This window comes from Lagenorhynchus albirostris, chromosome 1 (genome assembly GCF_949774975.1).
Source record: "Lagenorhynchus albirostris chromosome 1, mLagAlb1.1, whole genome shotgun sequence".
In the NCBI taxonomy this organism is placed as follows: domain Eukaryota; kingdom Metazoa; phylum Chordata; class Mammalia; order Artiodactyla; family Delphinidae; genus Lagenorhynchus; species Lagenorhynchus albirostris.
Window position 1 is genome coordinate 62,968,242 of NC_083095.1, and position 24,910 is coordinate 62,993,151.

General features: G+C 38.1%; 1 protein-coding gene and 1 pseudogene across 2 annotated transcripts in view; both read left to right on the forward strand.

Annotated features, from left to right (window-relative positions):
- Window positions 1-12,546: 12,546 nt before the first annotated feature.
- LOC132527980 (coiled-coil domain-containing protein 50-like) lies at window positions 12,547-13,550 on the forward strand (annotated as a pseudogene).
- An 8,906-nt stretch (window positions 13,551-22,456) lies between these two features.
- Window positions 22,457-24,910, forward strand: part of RALGAPA1 (Ral GTPase activating protein catalytic subunit alpha 1) — a 220,947-nt gene continuing 218,493 nt past the window's right edge. The window contains exon 1 of one of the 2 annotated variants that reach the window (XM_060143467.1): window positions 22,457-23,023. In XM_060143467.1, coding sequence (XP_059999450.1) covers window positions 22,918-23,023 — 106 coding nt within the window. In that variant the 5' untranslated portion in view covers window positions 22,457-22,917. The remainder of the gene's footprint in view (window positions 23,024-24,910) is intronic. The other variant, XM_060143474.1, reaches the window with a different exon arrangement.

Genomic DNA, 24,910 nt, shown 5'->3' on the forward strand with positions numbered 1-24,910 from the left:
GGACCTCCAGGGAAGTCCCTGAATTCCTCTTCTTATTGAAGAGGTTTTGATTGGTTATTTGTTCCTTTCAGTTGAAAGAGTTCTGACTACAACAGACAGTTAATTTTCTTGTCTTTAAAATGTGTGTGTTTTTTTAAAGGAAGCAGTGAATGAAATATTTTTAAATCTCCCATCATAATTTCTTATCTATTCTTGTCAAAAGTCCCCTTCATATTCACTTATATATTACTATATTCACTTATATATTCACTTATATATTACTATATTCACTTATATATTCACTTATATATTACTATATATATTCACTTATATATTCACTTATATATTATTCACTTATATATTCACTTATATATTCACTTATATATTACTATAATATTTATTGAATGTATAATATATGTCAGGTACTGTGGTTTCAAGAGATTCATCGACGAACAAAACAGATACAGCCTCTGCTTTTACAGAGTTTAGAGAAACGTAAAGAGATAAATATTAAAAAGTTAACTATACAAGTTAAGGTGTGCTCTCTGCTGGTGTTATGAGAGTATAACACAGAGACCTGTAGGAGTGGGTGTCAGGTAAGACCTCTCCAAAGTAGTAATATTTCAGCTAATACCTGAGAGATAGGTTGGAATTAGCCCATCTAGAAGGGAGGGAAGGGGGAATATTATAAACTGAGGGAACGGCATATGTAAAAGTCCTGATGTAGAAAAGAGCTTTCTCATGTTCATGTTTGAGGAATTAAGAGATCACTATGGACAGCCAGCATATAAGGGTGAAAGGGGTACAAGGTGAGGTTGGTAAGTTAGGGAAAGGCCACATCTCACAGGGCCTGGTAGATTACAATAAGGATATATGGTTTTTATTTATTTTTGATCCTAAATGCAGTGGGTTTCCCTTAGGAAGTTTATAGGACTGGATTATATGATTAGACTAGTGGTAAGATTACATTAATTTAAGATCAGATCTTCAGAAAAAAAAAAGTTTGTAAGAAGGGATTATACGATTAGACTAGTGGTAAGATTACATTAATTTAAGATCAGATCTTTAGGAAAAAAAAGTTTGTAAGAAGGGATTATACGATTGGACTAGTGGTAAGATTACATTAATTTAAGATCAGATCACTGGTTGCTTATTGGAAAATGGACTGGATAGGAACAGGGAAAGGAATAAGTCAATCAGATGTTGAGGTAAGATAATGGTGGCTTGGACAGGAGTAGAGGCTGTGTGGAGAAAAGAAATGGACAAATTTGAGATACTGGGAGATAAAAATCAACAAAACTTAATAGTGGATTAAATATGGGGCATGAGAAAGAGGATATACAACATAGTTTACTTATCTCCCTTCTCTTTGAATTCGATTTATTTCCTTATGCTAATAAATAATGTCAGCAGCCTTTGCGTCAACAAATCTCATGAAAAATATATTTCACTTAAGAAGTTCTATACTCACTGTATATTATTTTCAGCGCTCTCTGTCCTTAACCAATCACAAAATTTCTTCCAGTGCTTCTTTTTTTCTTCCAGTTTCATTGAGATATACTTGACAACACTGCAAAAGTTTGAGGTATACATCATAATGATTTGATTTACAAGAAATGATTATCACAATAAGTTTAGGGAACATCCATCATCTCATATAGGTACAAAATTAAAGAAATACAAAAATATATTTTTCCTTGCGATGAGAACTCTTTAGAATTTACACTCAACTTTCATACATAACATACAGCAGTGTTAATTATATTTATCACGTTGTGTATTACATTCTTAGTTCTTCTAATGCTTCTTGACTTGTGTGTGAATGTTACCTGTTTTCTCTAAAAATTCAATCATAATCTGTGAAATCAAACAGAAAGAAATTACAAAATGTTTTGACATTGGAACCGATGATGCAAACGCAATGATAGGTAAAATGGTTGGCACAATAGCGTGAAGGCAGTGGTACCAAACCATACTAATATTCATTGTATTCTTCATTGCCGGTTTCACTTATGAATGTCCTTGATGAAGCAGGAAAAGTTACTCTTTATGAGATCCCAGGCACTGAGTACATCTTTTTAATATTTTCTCTGGCAAAACCTACATACTGAAGTACAATGGTGGTCTTCAGGAAAAGCACTTGTGCGATTGAGTTGTGAGCTAGCCTAGCAACTTGATTCAAGGAATGGCAGTTTTACTTGAAAGAGCTGACAAACCAGTTATTCAGACTTGGTTATCTGACAAATATTTTCACAAAAAATCAAATAAACAAAGTGAGCCTGTCACTTTTAGTAAAACAAGTGATGGTATTTGTTACGAAAGATAAAATTCAAGCTTCCAAATGATAATTAGGAATTTGGAAAACTTTTATTCACCATAGTGATCATGACAACCTTTTAATACTTAAAGGATTTTCTGATGTATATGCTTTTTAAAATACTTATATTGTTTAATGAAATGTATTAACATTTGGAATATCTGTATATCAGTGAACAATTATTTTCCAAATGGCAAATGTATAATGTTACAAAATTATGCATGGGTAAAAGATCCATTTAAAGTGCAAGATTTTAATGTAAAGAATACAAAAAGTTTACCGATATGCTTTCATAATCCACATTACAACTAATCTTTAAGAAAGCACCAATCGTTGAGTTTAGTTTAGGTTAGTTTTAGCATAGTGACCACAATTATCCGAAAAAAAAAATTAAAATATTCCCCCTTTGGGGACTTCCCTGGTGGTCCAGCGGTTAAGACTCCGCACTCCCGATGCAGGGGGCCCGGGTTTGATCCCTGGTCAGGGAGCTACATCCCGCATGCCGCGACTAAAAAAAAGAAAAAAGGTCCCGCATGCCGCAAATAAAAACATCCCGTGTGCCGCAATGAAGATCCCGCGTGCCTCAAATAAGACCCTGGGCAGCCAAATAAATAAATAAGAGTGCCATAGAGTTTTAAAAAAAAATTTCCCTTTCTCCACTGTAAAGTTACTCCCCCTGCCCCTTCCATACTGTACTCTTTGGAAGAAACTCGTTATGTGCAGACCACACCTAAGAAGTAGGGAGTTATTCTCCATCTCCTTGGGTATCTACATAAATTCTTTGGAATTCTTTTTGCATGGGAGATTTGTCTCTTCTCCCTCATTTATTTTTTATTCAGTCATTATTTATATCAGTATGGACTCATGGATGTTTATTTTATATTTTGTGTTATAATCTAATACTACTTTATTTATTTTGTTGTTCACATTGTCTCAACTTTGACCATTAGGTGCTCTTTCAGTTGATGTACTCCTATAATTTGTGTGTGTGTGTGTATATGTGTGTGTGTGTAGCATTTCCTTATTTCTGTCACTACAAAATGTTCCAGGCTCATCTTGTGTATGAGACCTAGAATCAGCTCCAGGCCTAGAACCATACATTATTCCAAAGAGCCTTGTTTCTTTTTTTTTTTCATTGGAAAATGGTACTAAAAAAACCAGCATCTGGGTGTTAGGTGTGCTTGCTGCTACTTGGGTGTCATTGCTTCTAAGCCCTCTCAGCTGATGAGCAAGGAAATATACATGTGTTTACTAATCCATCTATATTCCTGTCTATAAATATTTCTATATGTAACTATCTACATTAAGCTAAACATGAGTTCCTGATGATATCTCCAACTCAAATCCACTACCACATGGATGATTCTACCCTCCTCCCTGGGCTTATCTGAAAAATTCCCACTCCAACAAGAAGCAGCTTGGGTCCTGCCATCGGCCATCCACTTACATAATTATTTAATTCCAATATACATGTATACCAGTATCAAAATTCTTAAGCCATACCCCCATGGGGGTAAAGACTTAATCAACTAGAGTACAGTGTTTATGTACATTTTCTTTAGTCCTCAGTCTTACAGATTCCTCTCATTTTCAAATGAGTATGTTTTCCCTACCTTCTTCAGTGAAGCTGTTGCATACATTGTAATACAGTTACTTTGTCACATTCTGTGTTCCAACCTGGGATCCTCTGACCTTCTAATTGATTTTTTAAATTTGCATACATTACGGTTCATTCTATGTTCTATAAGGTTCTACAAGTACTGATAAATGCACAGAGTCAAGTATCCACAATTACAATATCATATAGAATTATTTCACCACTCTAAAAGATCCCCACTTCTTCACCTATTCACCCCTCTTTCCTCTTCTCCAAGCCTCTGGCAACCACTGATTTTTACTGTTGCTATAATATTGTCTTTTCCAGAATGTCATATAATTAAAATCATAAAGTATGTGGCCTTTTCAGACTGGCTTCTTTCACTTAGTAATAAGCACTTAAGATTCATTCCTGTGTTTTCATGGCTTGATTTTTTTTCGTTGATGAATAGTATCCCATTGTATGGGTGTAACAGTTTTTTTTATTCACTCACCTATTAAAGGACATCTTGGTTCTTCCAATTTTTGGAGTTATGAATAAAGATAATACAAATATTTGTGTGCAAATTTTGGTGAGGTCATATTTTCAAATCAATTGGGTAAATATCTTGGAGTGTAATTGCTGGATCATATTGTAAGAATATGTTTAACTTTACAAGAAACTGCCAATCTGTCTTCCAAAGCAGGCTGTACCGTTTTACAGTCCCACAAGCAATGAATAAGAGTTCCTGGGCTTCCCTGGTGGCGCAGTGGTTGAGAATCTGCCTGCCAATGCAGGGGACCCGGGTTCGAGCCCTGGTCTGGGAAGATCCTACATGCCGCGGAGCAACTAGGCCCGTGAGCCACAACTACTGAGCCTGCGCATCTGGAGCCTGTGCTCCGCAACAAGAGAGGCCACGATAGTGAGAGGCCCGCACACCGTGATGAAGAGTGGCCCCCGCTTGCCACAACTGGAGGAAGCCCTTGCACAGAAACAAAGACCCAACACAGCAAAAATAAATAAATAAAATTAATTTTAAAAAGGGCAGAATAGGTGATAGTGTGCCCCAAGCACACTATTTAAAAAAAAAAAAAAAAAAAGAGTTCCTGTGCTCTGCATTCCCACCAGCATTTGATGCAGCATTTGTTTTGAATTTTGGTCATTCTAATATGTGTGCAATAGTATCTTACTGTTGCTTTAATTTGTGATTCCCTAATGATAAATGATATTGAGGATCTTTTCATATGCTTATTTGCCATCTGTATATCTTCTTTGGTAAGGTGTCTATCCAGTCTTTTGCCCATTTTTAAATTGGGTCACTTGTTTTCTTGATAGTTCGCTGTATTGGGTTGGCCAAAATGTTCCTTCAGTTTTTAGGTAAAAACAAAAGACACATTTTTCATTTTCACCAAGAACTTTATTGAACAACATAGTCACCCTTTTGTTCCACTACCTTCTGCCATTTTTCTGGCAACTTCATAATTCCATCTTCCCAAAATTTTTTATCTTTTTGAGCAAAGAACTGTTCCAGGTACCTTTGACAGTCTTCCAGGGAACTGAACTTTTTTGCATTAAGAGAATTTTGTAAAGACCTAAATAAATGGAAATCCAAAGGTGCAATGTCTAGTGAATACAGCAGATGAATCAGAACTTCCCAGCCAAGCTGTAACAATTTTTGCCTGGTCATCAAAGAAACATGCTGTCTTCCATTATCCTGATGGAAGATTATGCATTTTCTGTTGACTAATTCTGGAGGCTTTTCGTCAAGGGCTGCTTTCAGTTGGTCTAATTGGGAGCAGTACTTGTTGGAATTAATCGTTTGGTTTTCCAGAAGGAGCTCATAATAGAGGACTCCCTTCCAATCCCACCATATACACAACATCACCTTCTTTGGATGAAGACCAGCTTTTGGTGTGGTTGGTGGTGGTTCATTTCGCTTGCCCCATGATCTTTTCCATTCGACATTATTGTACAGTAGCCACTTTTCATCACCTATCACATTTTGTTTTAAAAACGGAACATTTTCATTATGTTTCAGTAGAGACTTGCACGTGGAAATATGGTCAAGAAGGTTTTTTTTGCTTAACTTATGTGGAACCCAAACATCAAAGCAATGAACATAACCAAGCTGGTGCAAATTATTTTCTACGCTTGATTTGGATATTTTGGGTATAACGGCTATCTCCCGCATGGTATAACGTTGATTGTTCTCAGTTAACGTCTCAATTTGATCACTATCAACTTCAACTGTTCTAAACGAGCCTGGAGCATTGTCCAGCGAGAAATCTCCAGCATGAAACTTCACAAATCACTTTTGACATGTTCGATCAGTCACAGCACCTTATCCATACACTGAACAAATCTTTTTTGTGTTTCAGTTGCTTTTTTACCTTTCTCAAAAGGCATAATATGCCAAAAATGTTGCTTTTTTCTTCCATCTTCAATATTAAAATGATTACACAAAAATTCACCAATTTCGATAAGTTTTTTTTAAATGCACGCTGATATAACAGCTGTCACAATACAATCTAACAAAATTGTTTCGAATGAAGTTAAAGACAGCTAAGTGCTACTAGAGCCATCTTGCAGAAAAAAACGAACGAAACTTTTGGCCAACCCAACATGTTTTAAACAAGTCTTTTTTTAGATATGAGTTTTGGAAAGATTTGTGTTTGCAAGGCTATGGCTTTTTTGCAAAGATTTGTGTTCTGCAAGTCTATGGCTTATCTTGTGATTCCCTTAACCGTGTCTTTCCCACAGCAGAAACTTTAATTTTAATAAAATCTAACATCAATTTTTTTCTGTCATGGGTTATGCTTTTGGTGCTATACCTAAAACCTCATCACCAAATGAAAGCTCACCTAGATTTTCTGTTTTCTTTTAGTAGTTTTACAGTTTTGCACTTTACTTTTATGTATCCTCCGTTTTGAGTTAACTTTTGTGAAACGTGTAAGGTCTGTGTCTAGGCTTATTTTTTTGCATGTGGATGTCACTCGTTTCAGCACATTTGTTGAAAAGATTATCTTTTCTCCATTGAATTGCCTTTGCTCCTTTGTCAAATGCCAGTTGACTATATTTGTGTGGTCTATTTCTGGGCTCCATGTTCTGTTCCATTGATTGCTGTGTCTATTCTTTCACCAGTACCACACTCTCTTGATTACTATAGTTGTATAGTGAGTTTTGAAATCAGGTTGTAGCAACTTTATTCTTTTTCAGTGTTGTGTTATCTATTCTGGATCTTTTGCCTTTCCACATAAACTTTAATTTTTTTATTATTTATTTATCTGGCCACACTGCACGGCATGCGGGATCTTAGTTCCCCGACCAGGGATTGAACACGCCCCCTGCAATGGAAGCTCGGAATCTTAACCACTCGACCACCAGGGAAGTCCCTCCACATAAATTTTAGAATCAGTGTGTTGATACCTACAAAATAGCTTCCTGGAATTTTGATTTGTATTGTGTTCACTCTATAGATCAAGTTGGGAAGAATTGACATCTTTAAAAAATTGAATGCTCCGTTCCATGAACATGAAATATCTCTCCACTTATTTATATAGTTGATTTCTTTCATCCGGATTTTGTAGTTTCCTCAGGTTTAATTTTTAATAATGTAATAAATTAACAAAAGCTCTTTGGGGGTCGTCAATAATTTCGATCCTGAGACAAAGAGCTTTGAGAACTGCTGGTCTCTCTCTTGATCACTTCTTTTGGTTCTTAATTTTCTAACTGCTAACTTCAGTTCCTTGCCATTCGTGTCTCATTCGGATTCAGTTGGTAAGCATTCTCCTGTTACTATTGCAACACAGTTGGAATTTCAACCTTCTCATTCACAAGTAATGAAACTAAAGCAGATACCATGTCTAAAGTACTGGAAGTAAATGTACAGCTTTTATAATAAATGTAATCAGCTAATAATGACTGCACACAGTGATTTCCCTCCAAAGAGTATGGTATGGAAAAGCCAAAAACAAAACAAAACAAAACACTTTACATTAAAGAAACCTGACAATACTTCCGTCAGGTGATCTAGGTCAACATCAACAGTGGAGGTCAGGATGATAGCATGTACCATTGATATGATGTGAGGAAAATGGTACTTTACCTCCATGATCTTCCTCCCCCAAAACCAAAACCTTCGTCTAATCATGAGAAAAACACCTGACAAATTTCAGTAGAAGGGCATCCTTCAATAAACCTGACCAGTACTCCTCAAAACTCTTAAGGTCATCAAAACCAAGGAAAATATGAGAAATTATCACAGCCAAAGGGAGCCTAAGGAGAAATAATAACTAAATGTAATAAGGTATCCTAGATAAGATCATGGAACAGAAAAAGGACATTAGATAAAAATAAAACTATGGAATTTAATTAATAATAACATATCATTACTGGTTTTTTAAATGTAATAAATATACCATACTAATATCAGATGTTAATAACAGGGGAAACTGCAGCAGTTGGGCAAATGGGCACTCTTCATACTATTGACCCAATTTTCCTGTACATTTTAAATTGTTTTAAAAAATAAGCCTGTTCAGTAAAAAGATCAGTGGTTGCCAGGGGTTAGAGGGAGGGATGAATAGGTGGAGCACAAAGGATATTTAGGGCTATGAAAATACTCTGTACGATGCTATAATAGTGGACACATGTCATTATACATTTGTCCAAACCCATAAAATGGGTATCACCAAAAGCAAACCCTAATGTAAACTATGGTTTTTGGGTGACAATGATATGTCAATGTAGGTTCACCAACTGTAACAAATGTACCACTCTCGTGGGGAATGTTGCTAAGTGAGGGAGGCTGTGTATGTGTGGGGGGAGGGAGCATACAGGAAATCTCTGCATCTTCCTCTCACTGTGAACCTAAAACTAAACTACAGAAATAAAGTCTATTTAAAAATCTATTCATTTTTAAAAATCTCTTAAATTTGAATAAACCTGACTTTATAATAAATAGTAATGTAACACTCACATTTGGGAGATTGATGATGACATATTTTTCTTGGGATGTTCATGATTGTAAACTTAAGTTTGAATTCTAGTTTCCACAAGCAATATTTCAAAGAGAATTTTCTGAGTTTTTCTTTTCAAAATAAATATGTCTCCAGTGGGGAGAGCTTATACTTTTATAGAGAAAATCAGGCAGTGGGCTGGGCATGCTATCTCTAAATTACATTAATACCACTTTGTTTTGCAATAGTGTTGCCTTTTTTCCTCAGGTGAGCCAGCCATATAATTATTATTGATGATATGTTACAATTTTTATTTTCTAAAATTATTTCATTCATTTACTAAACATTTACTGAGTGCCTTGCAAGAGAAAGGGAGGGGAACTGACAATCATTCTTCCATACAACAGATATTTATTGAGGGCTTTTTCTTTTCTTTAAATAAATAAATTTATTTATTTTTCGCTGCACTGGGTCTTCGTTGCTGCGTACGGGCTTTCTCTAGTTGTGGTGAGTGGGGGCTACTCTTCATTGTGGTGCCTGGGCTTCGCATTGCAGTGCTTGTTGCAGAGCACGGGCTCTAGGTGCACACGTTTCAGTAGTTGTGGCACACAGTCTCAATACTTGTGGAGCACAGGCTTAGTTGCTCCGCGGCATGTGGGATCTTCCTGGACCAGGGTTCGAACCCGTGTCCCCTGCACTGGCAGGCGGATTCTTAACCACTGTGCCACCAGGGAAGTCCTACTGAGGGCATTTTGTACAGAGTATTTTGCAAGAAGATGGGATACAAGATAGTGGGAGAGCAAATTTTTAAACAATTACACAAATTGCTCCGTTAAAATTCTATGAAGGGAGTTTCCACAGTGGAAGCTACTTCAAGTAGGCAGCCCTGAGAGAGCACTGTGGTGTTGAAACCATCAAAACACAGTACACATGACTCAAGGCAGCTGTGTGACTGACAGGGTCTTGGTGCTCCGGCCCGGTGTCAGACCTGAGCCTCTGAGGTGGGAGAGCTGAGTTCAGGACATTGGACCACCAGAGACCTCCTGGCCCCACGTAATATCAGTCGGCGAGAGCTCTCCCAGAGACCTCTGTCTCAATGCTAAGACCCAGCTCCACCCAAAGCCAGCAAGCTCCAGTGCTGGACGCCCCATGCCAAACAACTAGCAAGACAGGAACACAACCCCACCTATTAGCAGAGAGGCTGCCTAAAATCATACTAAGTTCACAGACACCCAAAAACACACCAATGGACGCAGCCCTGCCCACCAGAAAGACAAAATCCAGCCCCACCCACCAGAACACAGGCAGCAGTCCCCTCCACCAGGAAGCCTGCACAAGCCACTGAGCCAACCTTGCCCACTGGGGGCAGACACCAAAAACAAGTACAAACCTGCAGCCTGCGAAAAGGAGACCCCAAACACAGTAAATAAGTTAAGCAAAATGAGAAGATAGAGCAGTATGCAGCAGATGAAGGAACAAGGTAAAAACGCACCACACCAAACAAATGAAGATGAAATAGGCAGTCTACCTGAAAAAGAATTCAGAGTAATAATAAAGATATCCAAAATCTTGGAAAAAGAATGGAGAAAATACAAGAAATGTTTAACAAGGACCTAGAAGAACTAAAGAGCAAACAAATAATGATGAACAACACAATAAATGAAATTAAAAATTCTCTAGAAGGAAGCAATAGCAGAATAACTGAGGCAGAAAACGGATAAGAGACCTGGAAGATAAAATAGTGGAAATAACTACTGCACAGCAGAATAAAGAAAAATGAATGAAAAGAACTGAAGACAGTCTCAGAGACCTCTGGGACAACATTAAATACACCAACATTCAAATTATAGGGGTCCAAGAAGAGGAAGAGAAAAAGAAAGGGTCTGAGAAAATATTGGAAGAGATTATAGTTGAAAACTTCCCTAATATAGGAAAGGAAATAGTCAATCAAGTCCAGGAAGTGCAGAGAGTCCCATACAGGATGAATCCAAGGAGAAACACACCAAGACACATATTAATCAAACTATCAAAAATTAAATACAAAGAAAAAAATATTAAAAGCAGCAACAGAAAAACAAATAATATACAAGGGAATTCCAATAAGGTTGACAGCTGATCTTTCAGCAGAAACTCTGCAAGCCAGAAGGGAGTGGCAGGACATATTTAAAGTGATGAAAGGGAAAAACCTACAACCAAGATTACCCTATCCAGCAAGGATCTCATTCAGATTTCACAGAGAAATTAAAACCTTTACAGACAAGCAAAAGCTAAGGGAATTCAGCACCACCAAACTAGGTTTATAACAAATGCTAAGGGAACTTACCTAGGCAGGAAACACAAGAGGAGGGAAAGACCTACAAAACAAACCCAAAACAATTAAGAAAATGGTTATAGGAACATATATATCAATAATTGCCTTAAATGTAAATGGATTAAATGCTCCAACCAAAAGACATAGAATGGCTGAATGGATACAAAAACAAGACCCGTATATATGCTGTCTACAAGAGACCCACTTCAGACCTAGGAACACATACAGACTGAAAGTGAGGGGATGGAAAAAGATATTCCATGCAAATGGAAATTTAAAAAAAGCTGGAGTAGCAATTCTCATATCAGACGAAATAGACTTTAAAATGAAGACTATTACAAGAGACAGTGAAGGACACTACATAATGATCTAGGGATCAATCCAAGAAGAAGATATAATAATTGTAAATATTTATGTACCCAACATAGGAGCACCTCAGTACATAAGGCAAATGCTAACAGCCATAAAAGGGGAAATTGACAAACATAGTAGGGGACTTTAACACCCCACTTTCACCAATGGAGAGATCATCCAAAATGAAAATAAATAAGGAAACACAAGCTTTAAATGACACATTAGACAAGATGGACTTAATTGATATTTATAGGACATTCCATCCAAAAACAACAGAATACACTTTCTTCTCAAGTGCTCATGGAACATTCTCTAAGATAGATCACATCTTGGGTCACAAATCATGCCTTGGTAAATTTAAGAAAACTGAAATCATATCAAGTATCTTTTGTGACCACAACGCTATGAGACTAGATATCAATTACAGGAAATAATTGTAAAATATACAAACACATGGAGGCTAAACTATACACTACTAAATAACCGAGAGATCACTGAAGAAATCAAAGCGGAAATCAAAAAATACCTAGAAACAAATGACAATGAAAACATGATGACCAAAAACCTATGGGATGCAGCAAAAGCAGTTCTGGGGGGGAAGTTTATAGCAATTCAATCTTATCTCAAGAAACAAGAAAAATCACAAATAAACAACCTAACCTACACCTAAAGCAGTTAGAGAAAGAAAAACAAAAAAACCCCAAAGTTAGCAGAAGGAAAGAAATCATAAATATCATATCAGAAATAAATGAAAAAGAAAAGAAGGAACCAATAGCAAAGATCAATAAAACTAAAAGATGATTCTTGGGGGCCACGCTCGCCCCCAGGCCACCTCCTGCACCCCCCGAACCTCGGCCCGGCCAGAGCCCCTTCCCCACCGGCGCGCGGGGTGGGGCGGGGCGGCGGCGAGGCCAAGGTGACCAGAAGCAGGCAGGGACTCGGCTCTCGTGGAAGCGGACCCCTGGGGGCTTCGGCAGGTCTCACCAGGGCCACCGGCAGGAGAGGGCAGGGAGGGGAGCGCAGCGGAGCCTTCGGAGCCCGGATTAGCACCATGGAGAGGTAAAGTAGAATTGCATGGGAAAATCATGGAAGTTGATTACTCAGTCTCCATAAAGCTCAGTGAACAACAAGACTGAAATTGCTCAGGAGATTCAGGAGAAGCTGGCTATTGAGGCCGAGAGACGACGCATTCAGGAGAAGAAGGATGAGGACATAGCTCGACTCTTGCAAGAAAAAGAGTTACAGGAAGAGAAAAAGCGAAAAAACACTTTCTAGAGTCCCCTGGAGCCAACACTTATGGTGATGGTTACTATTATGAAGATGGAGGAATGAAGCCCAGGTTGATGAAGGAAGCGGTCTCTACTCCACCACGAGTGACCAACAGGGGGTCAGAAATGGTATGATGCTGAAATTGCCAGAAAACTGCAAGAAGAAGAAATTTTGGCTACCCAGGTGGACAGGAGAGGAGCTCAGGTAGCTCAGGATGAGGAAATCGCTAGACTTCTAATGGCTGAAGAAAAGAAAGCTTACAGGAAAGCCAGGGAATGGGAGAAATCATCTTTGGACAAAAGAAAGCATGACCCCGAGTGGAAGCCCAAGACAGCTAAATCAGCACACTCAAAGTCAAAAGAGAGTGATGAACCTCACCATTCTAAGAATGACAGGCCAGCACGGCCACTACCACCTACCATGACAGAGGCTGAGGATTCGGATTACACTCATTTTACAAACCAGCATAATTCCACACGTCATTTCTCAAAGTCAGAGTCTTCTCATAAAGGTTTACATTATAAGCCGTAAAAACCTAGGAACCTGTCTTGAAAACAGACTCACTGTAGCAAAATTACTGGATGATACAGAATGCGTTCCATGCTTATTTTTTTCTCCTATATTTTGTATTCCTCAGATTTATCCTCAAGTGCTTTTTAGACCATAAATAATTTTCATTCATTTAAAATGTTTTGGTTATTCCTGATCACTTGGGCAGTACAAGAAAATCTAGCTTCTGAATATTGGCCACCTTTATGCTGCATATGCTTCCTGGGATATAGTATCTAAGAGCTCTATAAAATGCCATTTTCGTTATGTATGGAGAATTGATATCTAGGGAATAGGCTTTATTTAGCAATTAGAATCTTGTGGAGATAATGATCAAAGTAACACAATGTTTGGATGCAATGCAGAATAAAAGAATATAAGAAATAATAAAAAAAAGATGATCCTTGAGAAGATAAACAAAATTGATAAACCACTATCCAGGCTCATCAAGATAAAAAGGGAGAAGTTTCAAATCAACAGAATTAGAAATGAAAAAGGAGAAGTAATGACTGACACTGAAGAAATACAAAGAATCATGAGAGATTACTACAAGCACCTATATATCAATAAAATGGACAACCTGGAAGAAATGGACAAATTCTTAGAAAAGCACAACCTTCTGAGACTGAACCAGGAAGACATAGAAAATATAAACAGACCAATCACAAGCACTGAAATTGAAACTGTGATTAGAAATCTTCCCACAAACAAAAGCCCAGGACCAGATGGCTTTACATGTGAATTCTATCAAATATTTAGAGAGAGCTAACACCTATCCCTCACAAACTCTTCCAAAATATAGCAGAGGGAGGAATGAACACTCTCAAACTCATCCACGAAGCCACCATCACCCTGATACTAAACCAGACAAAGATGTAAAAAGAAAAGACACCTACAGACCAATATCACTGTTGAACATAGATGCAAAAATCCTCAACAAAATACTAGCAAACAGAATCCAACAGCACATTAAAAGGATCATACACCATGATAAAGGGGGGTTTATCCCAGGAATTCAAGGATTCTTCAATATACACAAATCAATCAATGTGATACACCATATTAACAAGCTGAAGGATAAAAACCATATGATAATCTCAATAGATGCAGAAAAAGCTTTCAACAAAATTTAACACCCATTTAAGATAAAAACTCTCCAGAAAGCAGGCATAGAGGGAACTTACCTCAACATAATAAAGGCCGTATATGACAAACCCACAGCCAACATCATTCTCAATGGTGAAACACTGAAATCATTTCCTCTAATAGCACAATAGGCACAAGAAAAGGATGCGCACTCTCTCCACTATTATTGAACATAGTTTTGGAAGTTTTAGGCACAGCAATCAAACAAGAAAAAGAAGTAAAAGGAATCCAAATTGGAAAAGAAGAAGTAAAACTGTCACTGTTTGCAGATGACATGATACTATACATAGAGAATCCTAAAGATGCTACCAGAAAACTACTAGAGCTAATCAATGAATTTGGTAAAGTAGCAGGATACAAAACTAATGCACAGAAATCTCTTGCATTCCTATACACTAATGATGAAAAATCTGAAAGTGAAATCAAGAAAACACTCCCATTTACCACTGCAACAAAAAGAATAAATTACCTAGGAATAAACTTACCTAAGAAGACAAAAGACCTGTATGCAGAAAACTGTAAGACACTGATGAAAGAAATTAAAGATGATACAAACAGATGGAGAGATATACCATGTTTTGGGGTTGGAAGAATCAACATTGTGAAAATGACTATACTACCCAAAGCAATCTACAGATTCAATGCAATCCCTATCAAACTACCACTGGCATTTTTCAAGAACTAGAACAAAAAATTTCACAATTTGTATGGAAACACAAAACACACCGAACAGCCAAAGCAATCTTAAGAAAGAAGAACAGAGCTGGAGGAATCAGGCTCCCGGACTTCAGACTATACTACAAAGCTACAGTAATCAAGACAGTATAGTACTGGCACAAAAACAGAAATATAGATCAATAGAACAGGATAGAAAGCCCAGAGATAAACCCACGCACTTATGGTTACCCTATCTTTGATAAAGGAGGCAAGAATATACAATGGGGAAAAACAGCTTCTTCAATAAGTGGTGCTGGGAAAACTGGACAGGTACATGTAAAAGAATGAAACTAGAACACTTCCTAACACCATACAGAAAAATAAACTCAAAATGGATTAAAAACCTAAATGTATGGCCACACACTATAAAACTCTTAGAGGAAAACATAGGCAGAACACTCTATGACATAAATCACAGCCATATCCTTTTTGACCCACCTCCTAGAGAAATGGAAATAAAAACAAAAATAAACAAATGGGACCTAATGAAACTTAAAAGCTTTTGCAAAGCAAAGGAAACCCTGAACAAGACAAAAAAACAACCCTGAGAATGGGAGAAAATATTTGCAAACGAAGGAACTGACAAAGGATTAATCTCCAAAATATACAAGCAGCTCATGCAGCTCAATATCAAAAAAACAAACAACCCAATCCAAAAATGGACAGAAGACCTAAATAGACATTTCTCCAAAGAAGATATACGGATTGCCAACAAACACATGAAAGAATGCTCAACATCACTGATCATTAGAGAAATGCAAATCAAAACTACAATGAGATATCATCTTACACCAGTCAGAATGACCAACATCAAAAAATCTACGAACAACAAATGCTGGAGAGGGTGTAGAGAAAAGGGAACCCGCTCGCACTCTTAGTGGGAATGTAAATTGATACAACCGCTATGGAGAACAGTATGGAGGTTCGTTAAAAAACTAAAAATAGAATTACCATATGACCCAGCAATCCCACTACTGGGCATATACCCAGAGAAAACCATAATTCAAAAAGACACATGCACCCCAATGTTCATTGCAACACTATTTACCATAGCCAGGTCATGGACGCAACCTAAGCGTCCATCGACAGATGACTGGATAAGAAGATGTGGCACATGTATACAATGGAATATTACTCAGCCATAAAAAGAAATGAATTGAGTTAATTGCAGTGAGGTGGGTGGACCTAGAGTCTGTCATACAGGGTGAAGTAAGTCAGAAAGAGAAAAACAAATACCATATGCTAATATATATATATGGAATCTAAAAAAAAAAGAAAAAGAAAAAATGGTTCTGAAGAACCTAGGGGCAGGACAGGAATAAAGACGCAGACGTAGAGAATGGACTTGAGGACACGGGGAGGGGGAAGGGTAAGCTGGGACGAAGTGAGAGAGTAGCACTGACATACATACACTACTAAATATAAAATTGATAGCTAGCGGGAAGCAGCTGCATCGCACGGGGGCATCAGCTCAGTGCTTTTTGACCACCTAGAGGGGTGGGATAGGGAGGGTGGGAGGGAGGCTCAAGAGGGAGGGGATATGGGGATATATGTATACATATAGCTGATTCACTGTTATACAGTAGCAACTAACACACCGTTGTAAAGTAATTATACTCCAATAAAGTTGTTAAAAAAAATCTATGAAGGAAAGGAGAGGAGCATTGTAAGATGTGTCAGCCATTTTAAAAGTAACTTTCCATACCATTTCTTACCTAATTATCATAATTAATGATGTGGTTTACATATGAGGAAAATGAGGCTCAGAGAGACTAAACTATATGCCAGAGATCCCTGAGAAAGTAAGTTTTAAAATCAAAGGTCCAATTTAGATCTATCTAATTCTAAAGATCACGACTGAAAACACTATTATTTCCTGAATTTCACAAATCACTGAGAGCATACCTTATCCTGACTTTACTAATGAAAAAGCTGATGCTGAGAGGAACTAGAACCCAAATCCCTTGAGTAATTCATTTATGTTCCCACTATATCATACCTCAAAACAAGCTCTGTATCTTTGGTGTTACAAATATACAAGCCATGCATGTGGGAAATGAATAAATTTTTGTAAACTTAAAAAAAATGGGTATATTGTCATTGCAATAAGCTACTATTAAGCAAAGTATTGGGTTTTTTGACATAATTTTGGCAAAAGTCTTACAGCTCTCTTCTAAGCTGAATTTTTAAATTTTTCTATGCTAATCAAATATTTCATTGTGTTTTGGACAGGGCTATTGATCTGGGTGAGGAAAGCAGGTCTGCACACAAGCCAACTCACTCTTAATGAAATTATTTTACAGAGGAAAGTTTCCAAGAACAATTTCAATTTATACCATTCAGAATATTACTGATTTTTTCCCCAGCTATTGCAGATTCTTTGGGTGACTCCACCAATGTAATAGGGTATCTTGAATTTTTCTTTGCAGAGGAAAAACCAACAGCATAGCCATGTTGATATGAGGTACAAATAGGGAAAGAGGAGAAAAAAAAGTAAACAAGTAATAGAAAAGGAAAGCAAGATTAATTTTGCAGAAAACATATAGCTCTTCTTAAAATCTTTTTGTTGTTGTTTGGAGCAAAACACAAAACCTAACAACTGGGATATGATATAGCAAATAGAAAAAAATATATATATAAGAAAGAAAACACAGGACTTCCCTGGTGGTCCAGTGGTTAATTCTCTGTGCTGCCAAAGCAGGGGGCATGGGTTCAATCCCTAGGTGGGGAAGTCCCACATGCCACATGGTGGGGATAAAAAAAAAAAAAACAACCACATAAATAGTACATGAAAAGATTCTTGATAATAGATTTATGACAGAATGAATTGCCCAAAATGTTAGTCTCCAAGTTTATCTTTCTGCTTGAGTCTCTGGGAACCAAAACTTATGTTCATTTTCATGGATAAATCATGGAAATATTTAATAAAGACTACTTTTCTTTTTCCCTATTCCTTGCATCTTTATTCTTGTCTCAACCATGTACCTCATTCTAAAATTTTAAGACCCTAATAGCTATTTAACCCTCACAGTTGAAATAGATCAACATAAAAGTTTTAAAAAATTCTACCTCAAACTCTAAGGAAAGCATAGAAACACATTTCCCTGTGAATCAAAACGTGCAAGGTTAAAGACTGGCTTTGCTTATGTTCTGTCTGCCCCTATTGAGCATTGTTTCTCCCTTCTTTGTCCTTCTTCCACCATCCTCTCCATCAGAGGACTATTCCCGAATTGACTGCAGGAAACAGCAACTCTATTATATTTGCATAAATTCAGTAAGCATATACTGAGTGCCTAGTGTTTACTCATTCTTTCCATTAAATATGTATTGAGTGCCTACCTCATGCCAGGTACTGCTGGAGAGAGCAGAGACAGAGAGAGACAGACAGAGAGAGAAAAGAGAGAGAGAGGGAAAGAGGGAGAGAAAGTAACTCTTGGAGCCTGGAATTATGCAACATAGGAAAAATTTTTAAAACCTGCCTTCAAGAGAGGTTACAGCCTATATAAGGGAGATGAAGCATAGAATGACTATAACATAGAGTATGGTGAGTGTCTTGGTAGAGAAAAAGCAAGTGCTGCTGAAGGACTTCAGAGAGGGCTGCAATATTGTTTTCAAGCAGTTCTTTTTTTTTCTTTCTTTCTTTAAAATTCTACTCCATATTCAGCCTAGCAGGATATCTTTAAAATGTGTAAGTCAGGAACTTTTCATATATGCAAGTTACTGAAAGCCAACCGAAACTGGGTTAAGCAAAATAAGGACTACACTGACCTGTGAAATAGAAAAGATCATGGTACTTCAGGCAACTTGGATCCAAATGCCCAAGCAATTCAAGACTTACTCTCCTTTTAAATATACCCTCTGTTCTCAGAGTGTTGGCTTTATCCCCAGCAGATTCTTCTCACATGTTGGTTCCTAGCAGTTCCAGGACTTCATCCTGGAAAAAAAAAGAGCTTCTCTTTTCCAACAGCTGTAGGAGAGAGTTTTATTAGACTGACCTGGCCATGTGCCCATCCCTAACACACTTGCTTTGCCCAGGGTGCTAGAATACTGAAGTCTAAAGGGGGCAGTGTGGCAGGAGATCAAATGAGACCAAGAGAGAGGTGGCTTTCCAAAGGAAAATCTGGGTATGATTATCAGAAGCTAGCAAGCCAACATATATCCACTGCAATCAATGTGGCTAATTACTTTTTTTTTTTAATCTCCACTTCAGTAAATTTAGAAAGAGCAACAGTCTAGGTCTGCTTTTCCTGCATCATCTTAACAAACTTAGGGATTGGTTATAATCACTATGAAGTGGGAGCAAGGTATAAAATCTGGACATGTTTATACCTTCTTTGAAGTTAGTCCCTCAATATGGGTTTTGTTTTTTGATCCAAAGTGTTGTGCTTTTCCTAACTATAAAATATATCCATAAGCAAACATGTATGCAAAAACCCATAAACCATACCAAAAAAAAAAAGAAAAGAAAAGAAAAAAAATGATGTCTTGATTTATCCATGCCACATCTTTTCTTCATTAACACAGATATTCAAGTACTGATTGCAAGAAGAGAGGACTATTGGGCTTTTCATTTTTTTAACTCTTAAAATTTACTTAAAAAGGAGTAGATGCTCAAACTCTACTAAGATGTGGGGGTGGAGGAAACCACTGCCGTTTCTAGCATATGTGGCTACAAATGGTGAAGCCCTGAGCCTGAACAAAGGTTGTGATAATGGAGAGAAGAGGACTAAATCAAGAAATATTTAGGAAGTAGAATCATCAGGTCTTGGTAACTGATTGGACAAGAGAGAAGAAGCCTTAAGATAATACCGGTTTCTGGGACTTCCCTGGTGGCCCAGCGGTTGAGAATCTGCCTGCCAATGCAGGGGACACTGGTTTGATCCCTTCTGGGACATGCTGTGGAGCAACTAAACCCATGCACCACAACTACTGAGCCTGTGCTCTAGAGCCCACGAGCCACAACTACTGAGCCTGTGTGCCCTAGAGCCCGCACACCTTAACTACTGAGCCCACGTGATGCAACTACTTAAGCCCAAGCACCTGGAGCCCATGCTCCACAAGGGAAGCCATGGAATAAGAAGCCCGCGCACGGCAACAAAGAGTAGCCCCCGCTCGCCGCAACTAGAGAAAGCCCGTGCAGAGCAACGAAGACCCAACACAGCCAAAAAAAGAATGATAGTAGTTTTTGGATTGAAAAACTGAGCGGATAGTGGTAATATCAGTGAAGTTATTTGATGAAGGAGGAAGATCAGGTTTGGGAGCGGGGAGGACAAAGATGATGAGTGCTGTTTTGTATGTATTGAATCTGAGTAGCTTGTGGAAGCTCTGAAAAGAGACTTGGGTTACAGATAGGGACACAGGTAGTCCTATCTGACTACCAAATAAATGATAGTCAGAATCGTGGGGTTGGATGACTCACACTACCAAAAGAGACCATTTTGTAATGTAAACATAATTTAAAAATCAACAAATATTTATTTGATACCATAGTAGGACATATGATAATTTTTTTTAAAAAGCCTTTGTTTTCAAGGAGTTTCTATTCCTACACATACATCTTAATTTGTTTTGTGAGTTTAAAATTGGTACATTAGATTTTCTTAATTTTCTTTAAACTTTTGTTTTTTAAGTTGTGAAAGCAATATAGTAAAACATTTTAGTAAAAAAATACTAAGCAAAATATATAGAAAATAATTTTAAATCACCTGTGATTTCACTTTGCAGATATAATCACAAGTCTGGATTTTTTGAATCTTTTTTCTAACTACATTTTGTATGCATAATTTCTTTCACAGTTTTGATAACATATTTTCAGCTTTATATTGCTTTTTCACTTAATATTTTCTTGAGTATTTTCCATGTCATTAAAAAGTCTTCATATTCATAATTTTCATGGCTGTATGTCACCCCACCTACTGGATGTTTACCTCCTCTCTGATGGACATTCACAGTTTCTAATCTTTCAATGTTATAAATCATGCTTTAATATTTTTACATAAATATTTTTCCCATTTCTGATATTTTAGAGTAGGGTTCTAAACGTGAAACTAATGAATCAAAGTATATATAAACATTTTTAAGTGTCTTGATACATAATGCCAAATTTTGTAGTAATTACTGCTTCTTTCTAGCAAGCAATAGGAGTGTCTGCTGCTGCCTTTACCAGCAGTACGATGGCTAATTTAAAAACAAACTTTCCTATTTTGACTGATAAAATATTTCATTATTAAAAATTAAACTATATTGAGCGCAAGAAGCCAGACAAAAAGCATATACGGTATGCTTACACGTCTATAAAACTCTAGAAAATGCAAATTCCGGGTGACAGAAGGCAGATCAGTGGTTGCTGGTGCACCAGAGGTGGGGTGGTGGAAGGGAAGGATTACAAAGGGGCAAGAGGCCCCTTCGTGATCAATATTTTGATTGTGCTTATAGATGTATGCAAATGTCCAACTCACCAAACTGTACAATTCGAAAATGTGCAGTTTATTGTATATCAGGTATACCTCAATAAAGCTGTTTAAAATTTGTTTAAAAAGAAACATTGTTTTAATCTGATTTTTAAAAATTATCTATGAGTGTGAACATTTTTCACATTTTAGTTGAGTATAGACTTCTGTGATTTTTTTTTTCATGTCCTTACTAACTTTTCTACCTGTACCTTAGCAATTTTCTCCTGGATTTGTGAACTCTACATATCAAGAAAATTAACGGTTAAAGTTATTCAGATTTCTTTTCCCTGTAATTTTTCTTTCTGTTACAGCATGCTTTTGGGAGAATTCATTTATTTGTGCAAGATAATTTTTACCAAGAAGATGTACTATAACCCTACAAGTCTCTATACTACAGTAAATTGTAAATCATCACTTTGCAAAACAAACAAAAATCCTTTAAACAAAACTCAAATTAAGGAAATGAAGGGGTGTTACTACCAAAGCCTTCAGAATTGGCACCTAAAATATATTGCACATCTGTTTTGGTGCTATGTTCTTAAGTTACATCTTAATTTACACAGTAAACAGCAGAGACAGGCGGAGGACTTTTAAAACACAAAAACTACTCGGGGAGCTTGTCTAAGAGTCACTAGGCTTACAAAAGCGCACGCAGGAATTATCTTCCCTGACTTTCTCGGGCTCCTCCTCTGGCTGCTTGCACAGGAAACCAAAGCGGGGTAATGTCACGGGTGATCTCACGCTGGCATGACGTCAAGAACCCTTGACGTCAGAAGGCGGTTGCCACGGGGACCATTCGCCACCGACGGCAAAGTCGTGAAACCCATCACCACGCTCAGTCTCTGTGTCGGCCTTTACAGAGTCTAAGCTGCTAAAGAATCTTTAACCTTAAGGGGGCCTCAGGGAGAGAGGAGTGGTGCCGCTGCCGCCGGGAGCCCCACCTCCGCGGCTCCGGGTCCTGGGTACCGGGCCCCGGCCTGTGGCGGCGAGCGGCGGCCGCGGCGGCGGCGAAGGCGGTCGACCCGCCTGGGTCTCCTTTGCTCCGTGCAGGGCTGGGAGAGGGGAGCCGCCATATTGGAGCCGGAGCCGAAGGTGCTTTGCAGCCGCCGCGCGAGGCGGGTGGAGGTGGCGGCACTGGCCTGGATCTGGGAGGAGTCGGCCGCGCCAGGGCCCGCAAGGCTGGGGAGTGAATGAGCCGCTCACGCTAGTCTCCCCCCGCCCATTCCCTCCACTTTCCGCCGCCGGGACCGGGCCGGGAGGGGGCCGGAGTCGGCCGTGGCGGAGGCAGGATGTTCTCCAAGAAGCCGCACGGAGACGTGAAGAAGTCTACCCAGAAGGTGCTGGACACCAAGAAGGACGCGCTGACCCGCCTCAAGCACCTGCGCATTGTCATCGGTGAGGGGCGAGGGGTGGTGGCGCCTGGAGGCCTGGGTTGTCCGGCCTTCCCTCTCCTGGGAGCCCCTGGGGACTCTCCCTCCGCCCTGGCGCGATGCGGGAGTAGAGGGCGAGGCGTCGCCTCTGCAGAGACGCGGGAGGGCGGATAATTTGGGGAGGGGAACCCTTGGCAGTTGGCAAGCACTAGTCACACTAACACGGGGTTTTCTCATTTTGAGTTAATAACCCGAACTCTTTTTTAAAAACACTTATTACTCTAAAGACTTAGATTATTTTTAGTCTTTCGGGAGACTTGGTGTTGCGGATAATGGTGTTTATAGGATATGTTTGTCAGATGACTACCGCCATCCCCACCCAAGTGAAATGAAAAAAAAAAAAATCTCAGACAATATAAGCCTTAATCTTTCAAGTTTTTTGGCTAAGGAGAGCAAAGAGGAAGCAGTTATACCTCTTTGGGAAATGGGTGGCTCCCAAAAAGCTTGTGGGAAAGAGACCCGCCCTTGTTAATGCACCTTGTTCATAATTACTATCATTTAGAGGTGGAACTATTATTAATTATAGAAAACAAGGTAGTTTATAGCTTCCTTTGCTTTTCGAGAATTATATAGAATTCTATTTTTAATTAAAATTTTCTTACCGTCTGTTGCCCTCTGTTTTGCTGGCCGACCAAACTGCTCTTTGAGTTGTGGATATGGTGTTAGAGGAATTTTTGGGACGCTTGGTCATTTCTCGGGCTGGTAAGGGCTGTAATAATACTTATGGAACAACTGGTCCAATACTTGGATCTTTTTAGATGAAATCTGAGGTGAAGAGGAAAGTTAGTTTGCCTTTGTTGATGCAGAGAGTTAATGGCAGAACTGACTTTAGAACTCAGATGCCTGAATCCTAGTTGAGAGTTTATCATCTCAGGCTCTCTTCCTAAAGAATGTTCGTTTCGAAAAATGACGTTTATTCAGTGACATGTCTTTTATTTGAGGTGCATGTTTCTCTACTATATGGTTTACTCATACCAACAGGGTAACACCAATACCTAACATTTGTATGGTACTTTACTGTTTACAGAATGACTTCACATAAATTATAATTAATCCTCACAATAACTCTAGAGTTAGTTAAATTATTATCCTCCATTTTTTACAAATGAGAAAGTTGAAGTTTGGGAATGTTAAGTGGTCATCCCGCTACTAGGAGGCAGAGCCAGAACTGGAACCCAGATTTCATGTCTCCAGTTTGATTTTTACTCTTTCTACATTGATGGCAGCAAATCTATATCACAAGTAAATTGTGTTTATTCCTGTGGAATAGTAAGAAAGCAGTTAAATCCAGTTTAGCAATGTAAAAAGATTTTTTTCAAGAAAATATAAATTTTCTAAATATAGTTGAGGTTGTCATCTTTTTATTTAAATTCTACTTGAGAGTTAAGCTGTTGAAGAAAAATTTGGCTAGGGGACTGGGACAGGGAAAGTTAATGTGTGGATGTAGGAGATTTATCACAGATAATGGCAGTTTGAAATTGAAGACTTAATGGAATTTGATACCTACTTGGGACAAACTGTAGGCTGGGTAATGGCAGAGCTATAAAGTTGAGTTCCAATAGAGTATTGACATTTCCTAAATTAACTGCCACAGTTCTTTAGTTATGGGATGGTTAAGAAATAGTTCATATATACTTCTTTGGCATAGAAGTTTTTTTTCCACCCTGGAGACGTGGTCTAAATTAAGAGGTCATACATATCAGATATTTTGTAGTGCCTAGATTTCTCAGGTTGAAAACAAAACAATAGTTTTTTTTAAAAAAAACCCTTTGCTTTTTAGAAATTTATTTATTTTTAGATGGAGCATATACTGTACATAAACATTTAAAATATCCTTATGAACCTTCAAATG